Source organism: Rhamphochromis longiceps, linkage group LG1, assembly GCF_057381845.1.
Source record: "Rhamphochromis longiceps isolate RC_006_pf linkage group LG1, R_longiceps_female_GT1.1, whole genome shotgun sequence".
NCBI lineage: Eukaryota > Metazoa > Chordata > Actinopteri > Cichliformes > Cichlidae > Rhamphochromis > Rhamphochromis longiceps.
The window spans coordinates 17,186,197-17,199,075 of record NC_140557.1 but is presented as its reverse complement, the minus strand read 5'-3'; the positions used below and the strand labels follow the sequence as shown (position 1 = coordinate 17,199,075).

General features: G+C 39.9%; 1 protein-coding gene across 1 annotated transcript in view; it reads right to left on the bottom strand.

Moving 5' to 3' along the window:
- Window positions 1–12,879, bottom strand: part of kiaa1549lb (KIAA1549-like b) — a 64,523-nt gene that overhangs the window by 18,572 nt on the left and 33,072 nt on the right. Inside the window, exons 3-10 of the mRNA XM_085400679.1 lie at window positions 11,601–12,077; window positions 11,358–11,473; window positions 7,160–7,379; window positions 6,713–6,846; window positions 5,979–6,147; window positions 2,146–2,205; window positions 843–994; window positions 204–375 (exon numbers count right to left, since the gene is read on the bottom strand). Coding sequence (XP_085256805.1) covers window positions 204–375; window positions 843–994; window positions 2,146–2,205; window positions 5,979–6,147; window positions 6,713–6,846; window positions 7,160–7,379; window positions 11,358–11,473; window positions 11,601–12,077 — 1,500 coding nt within the window. The remainder of the gene's footprint in view (window positions 1–203; window positions 376–842; window positions 995–2,145; window positions 2,206–5,978; window positions 6,148–6,712; window positions 6,847–7,159; window positions 7,380–11,357; window positions 11,474–11,600; window positions 12,078–12,879) is intronic.

The following is a 12,879-nucleotide window of genomic DNA, read 5'->3' as shown; positions in this document are numbered from 1 at the left end:
GCCCAAACAAACAATGTCCCGCTGGGAGCATTTCAGAGAGATTAGACAGCAAAGAGCTTTCTCAACCTTTTCTTCTATGTCTCTCACCACAACACCAGCTTTTCTTTTCCAAACTCGGCATGTATCATGTGTTTTGGTTCACCTGTCTCTGTGTTTGTGTCACTTTTCCTAGCTGTCAAATGCTAGAAGGATGCTTTGCTTACGTTCTGCTTGCACCTGGACAAAGTAGCCCAGGGTGAGCGCCATAGTCTGAGAATCCACTGTGTTCAGGACCTTGGCAGCTGATGTGCCCAATAAAGGAATGCCATTGTGTTGGACATAGTAGGTCATCTCGGCCGGATTCTTCAACCCTGAGATCCGGCGGATGCTCACCATCTGATTGGGTATGAAAAGGGATGTGTGTGTGTGTGTGAACTGCTGTACAATCAGCATAAACCTATTCAACGGCTATTACAATGTCTTATGCACCAACTTTAATTTCACAAAATACAACAAAAATAAAATCATGCATTTAGGAGAGTTTCTTAAGATGAAAAACTGTATGAAAAAAGAAAGGACTTGTTGGGTAAAATATTCAACCTCTGACTTGTTTTGATGAGCAATTACCACATGATGAGCGGAGAAGCTACCTAATTATCAGGGGTTGACCACAAATAATCGTGCAAGCATGTGCAGAAGTGCGTATCAAAGTGTATCAAATATTCATACTGTTGGGAGAAAAAAGCCCACGAAACAAATTTGACTAATCTGACTTCTGACATGCCAAGGCAGTCAGGCAAAACATCAGAATAAGAATCTTAGATGACTGGCATTCCCTACAGGCTGCAGTGCCAGTTTCTTACCTGGACAGTGTAGCTGCCTACAGTCGTTGCTCGTCTAAAACGAGTGCCCTGCTGGCCCGCCAACACAAACAACTCTGCCAGGCGCTGTTCCATTAGACTGGCGAAGCTTTGGTACTGTCCCTCCAGGCTGGCATTATCCACATCCTGGATCACTGCAAATGTAGTTGAAATAAAGAGGATGGCCAGATTGTTGTGAAGAGAAAAAAAATACATGGTTGGCAAGGGCAAAAAGGAGTACAAAAGAAAAGACAGAGGCACAGTTGGAAATGTGTGTGTCTGTGTGTGTGCGGGTTGTAATATAGTGTAGCTTGCTTCGGAATTCAATTCAGCTTTCATTATTGGCATGACCATACTTAGTTAAAGTGCTGCCAAAGCACTGTTAATTCTGATATGAACTTATGAGACATTCAGAACCTTATTATAAATAGGAAAAAGCAGAAAAGCTATAATTCTGGTTGGATCTCATCTTCAGTGTGGGGCTGACTTTCAACTATTCAAAGTGTCACTGGAGTAGGTGTAGAGCAACAGATTGTGATCTGAAAGACTCGTTCAGTTTGACAACTTAGAGATATACAACAACCAATGAGCCACAACATTAAAACCCCTGACAGCTGTCGCAAATACTATTGACCGTCTCATTATAATGAAATGTTCTGCTCGGACAACCAGGGTTCTGCTCCCTCCCTCCAAGCAGAACATTACACCCTTGCACGCTGATATACTTGATCAGGAAAGGCTTTAGAAAATCAACAATATGTGCATTGTCAAAGCCTCCAAACTCTCCTAAATCCCAATCAGATAGAGCGTCTGCAGAACGTACTGGAATTACCCCAATTAATGGATGCCCCACCCACAGCAACCCACAGAGCACAAAGGATCTGTTACTAAACACCATACATGGCATGCCCACATCCCAACAGATACAGTAACAGCTGTTTTAGCACTATAGTGAAAATCTGCACAACATTAAGCAGGTTGTTTTAATTCTGAGGCTGATCAGTGTATTGCTCCTCAGCCAATTTAGTCATTTAAAAACACCCACATTGAAAACATTTACTAGGACTCATTTTGTACTTTATTTCTCCTCTGGAATGAGACAGTTCATCAGTTCATTTCTTAAAGTTCCCAATGAATATTTTCAAAACTGTAGAAGTAGAATGTTCCAGGATGTCGTTGGAGGACTGGGAATTGGTTGCATTTGAATACTGGTCATAAGTAAATGGCGACTCATAAGTAAATAATCCACTCACAAAGCAAGAGCAAAGCTCTGATTTTAACAGTCAGTAAGCAATGATATCCCTACCTGTAACAACCCAGAAGTCTCTGGTTGCTATTGAAGTGTTCAGATTGTGATATTCCATTGCTGTAATGACAACAAAAAAGTTGAAAGCAAAGTTAATACCAATATACGATTTCCACACAGTAGTGTAGCCTACATTTGCCTTTGCACGCTGAGATTTTACAATGAATGCTCAGTTGCACAATTGTATATGACCTGAATATAATCAACAATGCAAAAAAAGCTCAACATATATTGATGCAAGTGTGAATGTATCATTTTGGTGGTGTTAATTTGAGCCGAACATACCAACACTTTTGAAACCTTTCAAGAAAAATGTACAGTAAGCCGTTGAAGGTTTGGCACATTTTGTGTGTTGATATCTCACTTTAAAGCCTCATTATCACTGATAGTCAGACAAATACAGAAGCAAGGGAAGCTTTAAGCAGTCTGAGCTCTGGTTGTCTCTGTGTTCTCTTACATCTATTTCCTGCCTGATTAAGCTGTTGTGCTAGAGACTGGTGCAGTGTTTTGGGGAATGCTGTATCAGTGGTCTGTGAAAGCACACTCACAGAACTGTACACTCAGGCATGACAGGAGAGACGGGTGGGGGAGAAGGGTGAGAGGAATAGTAAGGGCTTTAGCAACAATAATGGATAGGGCTGAAAGGCTGTCAGCAAAATCAGTTCAGCGCTGTCTATAAGCTTCAGTCATTTGAACTATTAATCAGCAAGGTTTAGCAAGCTTTTGCGTGAACCCCTGCTGTTTTCTGATGAGAACGTTGAAAATCCCAAATGCTCTCCAGCAAAAGCTATTATTAATTTTCTCTACTTTGTACCTTCACATGTTGAAAAGTTAAATGATCTAGTCTAAAATGGTAACATTTCCAAATAGCTTCAGTCATTACATTTGAGAGAGGTTGTCGCAAATCAGGGGGTGTAAAAGAGCTGAGCTCAGCAGTCCAGACTGCACGTTGGAACGTATGAGATCGCGGGCCTTTGCTGTCAGAGCAGAGCCTAAGGTGGCATGAGAATCCCCCACAGTTAATTATTTACTGCAATAATTGGCTTTGAAGTGAGGAGGCAGCCGCTGCTGGCATATGCTTGCACCTCCTGTGAGCAGTGTAATATCACTAACTGTGAGGCTACAAAACAAACAAAATCACTGTTACACACTTCTGTCTTTAACCCCACTGTCTCTCTGGCATTTTCCTCCATGTCAGTATCTGCTCCCTCTGTCTCTTCTTTTTACCGAGATTGCCTTCCTCTCTTTCTGTGCTCAGCAACTGAAACAATATGCCTGTAGGCAACTTGATTTTCTAACTTAATTCAGGCTCAACACAAAGTGGTTTTTAGTTTAATGCTCACTACTGGAAATCCTATCTATCTTGATTTCAACAATGTGAAACCCAAGACTGCTATCTATCCTCAGAGGCACTTAGGTCAGATCCCAGATTTGTCAGATTGGAAGACGCAAACCAAATGTAAAATATTTAATCTTAGATTGTTTTCTTTCTTCTGCACAGGACACACCAGGCTACGAGCAGGGAAACTGCTCTTTCTAGACAGGCACGTAGATGCTTTTGAAACATAAGATCTTCATTTAGTATTTTTAACTGTTAGAGGTAGTACCCCATTTTGTTTTGTCTCAGCAGCACAACCTTTGGACCATCTTACTTCTTAAAATTCAGTTTTAGAGGCTTTTCTCCTTCCCAGTACATAGGAAGTACTATCTTGATTAGGCTAACATGAGTGCAACACTGTTGACACTCTAGATATTATATATAGCTTTATTGAGCTCATATGGGATGGAGAAAATGCAACTATCTTTGACTCATGACTCCGAAATCTCATATATTTTGATAACAATTTCCTTTAACTTGTTACTAAACTTAAACCATACAGAAAATTGATGTGGACTGAAAATATAGAGGCTATAAAAGGATTCAAAGAAATAAGAAAATCCACAAGAAAAGATGAGGATTCATTACAGTCACTGGCATGCTATTAAATTACTTCCTATTGGTGATGTGAATGGAAAACATTATTACCACTATTTGACAAACATTAACACTCAGTTCTGAATCTTTCTAAGATCCAAACAAGTTGAGTCTAAAGGTTAGAAAATCTGTTTGGTCTCTTCTCACAATGTCCTTAGCAACAACAGAACATGAAGAAGACTAAAAGTTAAAACTAAGACTGAACTCAGGCAGAGGTTATTGCAAGGAAGCCTATAGTCCTATATAAAGTATCAGCTCTGGTGTGATCCTGACCATGACCATGTCCAAGTCCAATGATTAACAATTTCTCAAACTGACCACAGTCTAGAAATATTCAAGCACTGAACCTGGTTAGAAACTTTTGCAATCAAGCTGGGAGTCTTGTTTCTGCTTGAATAGAAAGCTAACCAGAGGTGCAGTTTCAACACATCAGCCTCTTTAAATCCACAGCTTGTCCCGTGGCTTCCTCTGTATTCCTGAAGTCTGCTTGACCCAGTGAGTCTTTAAATAGAATCTCTCCAGACCTGTTTGAGCTATATAACAGGTTTGCTTACACTGGATTACATAATGCAAGACACTAAGGCCCATTTTGCACATATAATGTTTAAGATAATAATGCTACTGGTAAAGCATGAGCAGGACATCACTGCTCTCAGTGTCTGCACAGGATGCCTTCAGGTTAGGAAACACACCTTTTGTATGAACTTGTAATGAGCAAAACGTAACTCCGACAAGGACGAGAGAAAAAACTGAAAAAGTGCCTCGCTGTATGACTGCTGAATACGAAAGATCATTTCCTCTTCCATGCATTTGGCTATTATCTGCAGGGGTTTCAAGCAAAATGTGTGATGTAATATGACAGGTTGACTTCAGGGTACATGATAGATTATATCTAGCTGTTGCTGACTTGCTTCTTCTGGTTAACACATTCTGAAGGTCCCATTGCTTTTGTTTACACAAACTGCAGCGCATCAAGGAAGCACAAATCCAGAAGCCATTATGTGAAGTGTTGCTGATGATAGACATAGACTGAAGCACAAAAAATCTCCAGGCGATTTCTGGGTAAAATCCTGTTTGTGTGTGCGTGTGTGTATCAGAGTAGTTCTGTTGCTGAACCTTTATTGTACATTTATGTGAACCGGGTCAAGCAAAACAACACAATCCCTCCTTTAGGGATTAATAACGTACCATAAAAATAAGTCTCATTATATTGCATGCATCTGAGGTCCATGTCGACCATATCTCCATCCACTGAGCAGTTACACAAGGGATAGTAACAGGCTGCCATAGGACGCTACTGGGATTGCTGTTTAGACTCCTGCTGATTCCCTGTCACTCTTTATTTTATTCCAAGTACAATGCTAACACAGATGGATGCTGACTATGCCCTCAAAGGAGGCTGAGATGAAAGGCAGAGGCTTAGTTGTGTCTTTTCATCAACTTTCTTTAAATGACTCAAATGTAAAATTGTGATTGTAATAGCATAAGAACAGTCAAAAACATCCAATTACTGAAAAACTGGATGTCAGTCAGGCTTAGCAAAGAAATTTATGATTTTTGCCAATGCCTAGAGAAGCTTTTTGAGTCCATGTGAATGCAAAAAGCTCAGAATGCATTAAATTAACTAGGGCATGATTTCTAGCATAGTTAATCAATACTAAAGTTTCAGTGTCCAAACAACTAGAGCCAAACATGAAAGCCCTGTGAGACACAACCTGAAACATCTGGAATCTCTTTTGTATTTAGAGAACAAATCATTCCCAGGAGAACTCAAGAACTACCTCTGATGCTTGTTCTTGTAGGGCCTGTTGCATTACTCTTGCCTAACACTCACTTAAGAATGCAAATTGCAACTTACGCTCAGCAACGATAAGTGGCGGATAGAAGAGGAAGTAGCCCACTAGTTCAGCTGACAGCTGACCAAGTAGATTTGAGGCAGCAGTGCCATTAAGAAAGCCAGTCCCATTCTTTAGAGTGTAGACCAGTGACACAGCAGGGGATCCTGCTGCCTGAGAGACACTCAGCATCTAGGAAAAACACAAAAGTCGAGGTCAGAAAAAGAACAAGGCATAGAGAAGTGTGGGTAATATGAGCAAAATGCTTAGGATTATACTGTATACTGTAATCTGCAAATTCTAAGAAATATTTTTCTAAATGACAGGGGAGGCACGGAAACAGTAACTGTCTTTAATGATAAATATCATCAAGAATCTCGACAGCAGAGAAATATGTATGTATAAATAAAAGAATTCAAAAATACAGTAGCTTTATCCATGCATAAACGGCAAATTAGTTTTAATATAGGGTGCACTTTAATGTGGCAGCACATTAAAATTAATATAACCAATGCCTCTCCCACATAATTAAGTAGTTCTCGAAAAAAAGGCACAGCCTAATATGCTTAGGGACAATTTTGCTCAAACTGCACACAGTTTGCAGCCTTTTGTGGCTGCCACATCACATAAACCACATGGTGATACTGAAGTGTAACAGGGGACAAAATTAAGTTATTTATCATCAATATCTATCCTGACAGCATGCGGAACGCCTACGCAATTCCAGGACCAGAACACAAAGGTTCCCCCGCAGTACCTGAACAGAGAGTCTGCTGTTAGCGTTAAGCACTTTGGCCTGCGCTTCGGAAAAAACCTTCTCAAGCCTCTGTTCCATCATTTGAGAGAAGCGACAGGACCGAGGATCATCACCTACTCCCACAAACTGTAGCACTGCAACATAAAAACAACACAAACTGACAAACTGCATTCTGAAAATCAAAGAATTCTTCAAAAGCCTGTAAGAGTGTGTTTTGCTATCTTTGACAGTATATAACTATATTAGGAACATTTAGAATTTGACTTATTTGTGCTTATTTTATAAGTACCTACATGCCATATTGCCATTTCTGTCTCTGATGTGGTATCACAGAATTTCTTTTCACACTTCATACCCTTCCAGTGCACAGTCAAAGAAGGAACATATAACGGCAAGTCTCAAGCAGACTTATTTTTTTCTTTTCAACCTGACTGAGCACTGGCTGACCTGTTTTCAGCTGGAAGCCTGTGGCTGGGCTGGGTCTCCATAATTCAACTGGGAGGGGCAGGGCTGTTACCATGGGGAGGTACTGCCGCAGGTCTGCAATCAGCTTATCACGGCCATAGGATGCCAAGCCTTCCATCACTACAGACGGAGGGTAAACTATATCCCCTCCAGTCACGTGATAAGCCACTGTCATGTTGGGAGAACCAAATACAGTCTCCACCTAAGAAAGAAAAAGAAAAAGAGAGTTGGATGTCTTTGAGAAGCCATATTGCTTACATTTTACCATTAATTACAAAATGATTACCTCTACAAATCCATGATTAAAGAAGGTATTTTCAACATGTCTTCTATGATGTGCTAAGTGTTATGAAAAAGTTTTGAGCCATACCTAGAGCCCAACTAGAGCAAAAGTTCTCCAGGCTTTCAAAATTTATTCAGACATTTTAGTCCAGTCATTATATCTAATAATTTTCAGAGGATTTCTTTTTTACTTAACACATACCTATGAATCATCCAAGAATAAAAAAGTGACCTAAACCATGGGATGAACCAGTGTTCTGTCTAGAAAACGACAACTTGGCAAAGAACCTATTTTAAATTGTGTCTCTAACCACAGCCTGTCACACACACACACACACAAAAACACAAATTGTTCTAGTTTCCTAATACAAATCTATAAAAACTACCAAATATTACATAGTTTGACAGGAATAAAATTCTGTTTTTGCACCAACAGAGTGATTTCCAAAGAGCTGCTAGCCAAAAACTCAACATATCTCAGCAGTGTCTACTTAAAATGTTGAGGAAACTGGACAAGTAGATGAAAAAAGAAGTGGCAGGCCAGTGAGCATATCTATATCAATATCAGAAAGTTATGCACTTAAGGAAAAGGCAAAAATCCAGATCTGTCACAGGACCTGAGAGATGCATCTGGCCCATCTATTTGATTCATCTACTGTTTGCCAAAGCCTGATTAGAAATGACCTCACTGGAAGGGTGACAGTCATTCATTCTTAATGAAGAAAAATTATCCCTTCTACACTTTTAATGAAACTTAAACATACAGTATATTAAGATAAAATAAATTCTGATTTCTGAAGAAGAAGAAAGCAAATATGCTAACCCACTAAATGTAGTCATAAAAAAATACATAAAAATACATTACAAAATGAAAAATATCCAATGCCAAAAAAACAATATAAAAAGCAAAATAAAATTGTAGAGAGAAAAAAATCATCCAAACAATAAATTACAGGCTAGGAATAAAATGAATGAATGAATGTCTGCGTTTAGAACCTCCTTAAAGGTCTGAGTGGTTCCTTTCACATTCCTAAATCAGAATAAAAGATACTTTATTATAAGATGATGCAAATCACCATAAAGCTGTTATATGCAGCACTGCATACCAGTTTGCATCATTACCCACAATGCAACCACAAAAAGTAAAGTGACATCTCAAGTGGGCCTTTCAGATAGCCACTGCTTTTTGCCTTTTTATTCATCTTATTACAGAATGAAAATCACTTGCAGACAACGACTAGATGTCCAAGTCACTGGTGTGCTGCTTGTGGAGAAAAATATAATCAGAGGAATTTTGTTTCTAAAGGTCTCAAAGAACAACAATTTCTGTGTGTTGTATAGGGCCATTAACACATGTAGAATAAAGTTGTTCAAACATGGTGATTCATATGTTATGTCTGCTGACTTACTAGTAAGACAACTGAATAGAATAGCTTGTTAATGTCATCAGCCACACCTTTTACTTCTCCTGCTATAACAAATTGAAATTTCTACTGTAAAAAAAAACTAGAACGGTTTTTAAATTTATTTTAATGAATCTTACCATATAGTAAAAATCACTCAAATAGAAATTGCATACATGCTATGAAATCGTTCACAGTAAATCGGAAGATGCACTTGTTATCCAAGTCACTAATGAGAGCATCAGGAAGAGGAGGGAGTGATCGTGGAATACAGATATGTGGTGAGAACCATGAGGGCCTGAGGGGCTGCTGAGAAGAGAGACATGAGCGAGACTGTTAAATAGGTGAGTTTGGGACAAAGACGCTTATGTTCCTGCACCTCTAACACAAGAGGACTGGAATCAATACGTTCACGGATATAAATGCAAAACCTGTGTGTTTGGGAAATTGTGTCTCATTACAGAATAAAATTTATACAGTATGTGTTTGTCAGTTAGAGTTTGACTTCTTCGTGAACTCTGAGTACAGTGAAAGTGGAAAAGGGAATGATGGCAGATCTAGCGTGCGTGTATGAGAGGTGAAACCATTCAAATCCGTTATCTAAACCCATCTGAAAGCCTGTGCTGACAAGGAGATCCACTAGCCGAAACACTGAGAGCCTAGTCTCTGTAGCTGAGAGTCACCACTCTGCTTCCTCACAATTCAGCCTTGTTATGAGCTCTGTGAAAAGAGCCCTTTATTATCACTTCATCCTCTTGGGCTTCACCCATGTGAAGGTGTTATTAAGAGATTGCATTTCGAACACACACACACACTAACTCAGTCTCAAAGAGTGTGACAGACTGCAGCAGACCGAACAGATCCCACTATTGGCATTCAAAAACTCTCAAGTTGTGGCAGAATCCTAACTCCATGAAAGACACGGAAATAGTTCACTATTATTTTTTTAATGGTCTTAGTCCTGAGGTTCAGTTCATTTAGTCTATTTCTTGTGATCTTTTTAGCATCAGCTCAGCACATCACTCTCCTCCCAACCATTTATAACCTATAATTAAACACAGAAGCAATTTCCCCAGCCAACAGCTTGCCTCTCATTGGATGAGAAAGAAGTGCTACTAAAAGGAAACCAGGCAATGCTGAAATGGGTGACAGGAGTGCACTGAAGCAAGACACCTTCAGAGACTACAGAGAGCGAACATGTGAGAGCACTGACCTTCACATCGCCAGGACAAATACACAAGGCTCCCTCTCAAATATTTGATACTTCCAGATTGAGAAATACAACACAATAAGGCATTTCATTGAGCTACGCATACACACACACACACACACACACACACACACACACACACACACACACACACACACACACACACACACACACACACACAGGTGCAGTTTACATTTCCTGGAGCAATGACTGTGACTGTGACAGTGCTATGAAGACAGATTTCTCTGTATTTACTTCCAGACCTCAAAAGACTGTTTTTATAACAAAATATATTGTTTGCATGTGCTTTATTCGTATATTCATATGTTTACCATCTTACTGACATCATCACAAGAGCAAGTCTTTGGTAGATCCTCACAAGTAAACATTTCTGTTCCTCGCTTGGTGTTTTTCTCACACTTAAGTCACATTGAGTGAAGGTATTGGAGGCTTACTGCAAGGACAAGGTGGCTTTTGGCAGTGCAGGGACTATGACTGGTTCACAGCTAACCTATCCACACACAAAAAGATGATTGTGTGAAATATGGATGGGTTCTGCAGACACTCAGGTTGTGTCTTGTAAATATCTACAGCACCGATACAGTCCTAACATGCATCTTATTTTAATCCTGGTACACTTAGTCAAATATGTGACATCACTCTGTGCCTTCTGGGACACATTCAGTCAACCTATTTCTATATTAGTCTTCATTTCTTTTCACACAGCCTACATGAGGGTCCTCGGTATGAGTGTGTAACACATGCTTATAAACCTCTGGTTTTCTGGAGAGTGCACAACCGGAAAACAATTCTTCAGTGTTAAAAATGTATTTATTTATTCAGTTATTGTCTAAGCTGAATAGTTTTTTAGGGTTCTTGAGGGTTCGAGCTATTTTTTTTTAAACCAAACCTCTGAAAAAGGGAATTTGACTCACATGAGCTCATGGCAAGCTCATAAGACATTAAAACCGTGTCAATGAAACAATCACAAGGTATCCACACCCTAGAAGATACCCGACTTTATCTTCTGTTCTTCTCTAAATAGGACTGTAATTTCCAGAAAAATAAATATTGTTTTTCTATTATTGTTAAACTGGTTGTTAAACTAGAGAAGAGAGACCATAAACGCATAATGAAAGCGTAACTTAAGTTGCAATTCAAGAGAAGCTGTAAAAAAAATACATTTGTTCAACCATATTTGAAGAAATCAAGTTATGTTATCCATCTATAAACATGAAAAAGATGTAGTTGTAGCACAATAAGCAATAACTGGTGAAAGTCTGACCTGTGCTTGGGCAGAGGTATCATTGAGAGCTTTCCTGAGGCCTTGACTTAGTCCCCTTCGCAGGTTTTGCCTCTGAATGCTGTCTAGCCTGTTTCTCCTCACATAGATGGAAACAACTAAGAGACAGACAAAAAGGACAAGACAGGACAGGCAACAGACAAAACAAGTCAGAGCAATAAATTTAAAAAAAAACATATCGTTATATTATTTTTCTCTAGGACTTCTCCAAAAAGTACTGTTTACCTGTTTTCACCCACATTCTCTCAGTGATGTTGCACTGCTGTGGTGGAGTCTCTGTGGTAGTGGTGAAAGGTGAGATGAAGACAGCCGTGACCCCCCTGGGAGGGCTCGTTCTTAGGACAGGCGGTGTGAATGTTCTCCTGTTGGACTGAGTCCTGACGGTTGTGGTTTTCCCGGTCGCGAACGTGGTCTGTGGTGTGGTAGTGGTGGTTGACTGCGTAGTGACTCTTAGGGAAGGCGTGGTAGTGGTGGAGTTTTTAGTTTTTGTGGTTGAAGCCGTAGTGGTGGAAAGCTTAACAGAGGCTGTCGTGGTGTCTTGTCGAGGGGTCAGAGGTGATACCTGAGTTGTCCTCTCGGTAGGCCCAGCAGAATGGGTAATTCTGACTGATTGAGAGGGGCTTAAACTAGCCTCTTTTTCTTTGGGGAAAGTGAGTCCAACTGTTTTGGAAGTTCCAGCGGTTAATTCATCCGTCTCTGCTTCTGTAAGAACAAATGTCTCAGTCACTACCGGTGAGCGATTAGAATCTAATAATGAGATCAAACTTGGTGATGATGATGGAAATGAAGATTGCTCAAGATTTAGAGAGACGGCTAACGATGCAGTGCCTTCATCCATGGTTGCTTTTCTTGTGGTGGGTCTTATGTATGAGAATGAAGATGGCGATGAAAATGATGATGATGATGATGATGATGATGATGATGATGATGGGTAAGAAGGGAAGGTTGATGCCTTCAGGATGGAATCAGTTGTCTTACTCTTGCTGTCAGTATCAGAGATACTATGCACAGGGCTATTTGAAAGTGTGACAGCAGAATCAAATGCAGATTCAAGAGAGGGAACAGCTGTCAGCGAGGGGCTGTTCCTGGTCTTATATATCAATTCAACATGAGCAGCTTGGGAAAATGCTGCAGAATCAGTAGTTATATGAGACAGGGGCAAAAAAACATCTTGCTCTACATTAAAAGCCACAGATGACCTAAAATTAGCTGGGGACAAGCTCCATTCCTTATAGTCGGAAGTTGCAAAAGATGGATAGTCACCAGTTGGATGAGCTGGATATGGATCACTGGCAACAGCTGTTGAATCAGCAGAATTCAGCATGTACGCATTACGCTCTTGTCCATCTTCCAGCTTTGGATTTTGAAATGAGGGACCAACTGTTGGTAAATTAGATTTTACCCTATCAAAGGTTATAGATGTGCTTTCTAATTTAAAGCCACTGCTTTCAAGAGCCATAGGCTTGATGGTTTTCCAGTCTGTATATGGTGCCATTAGTTTTGT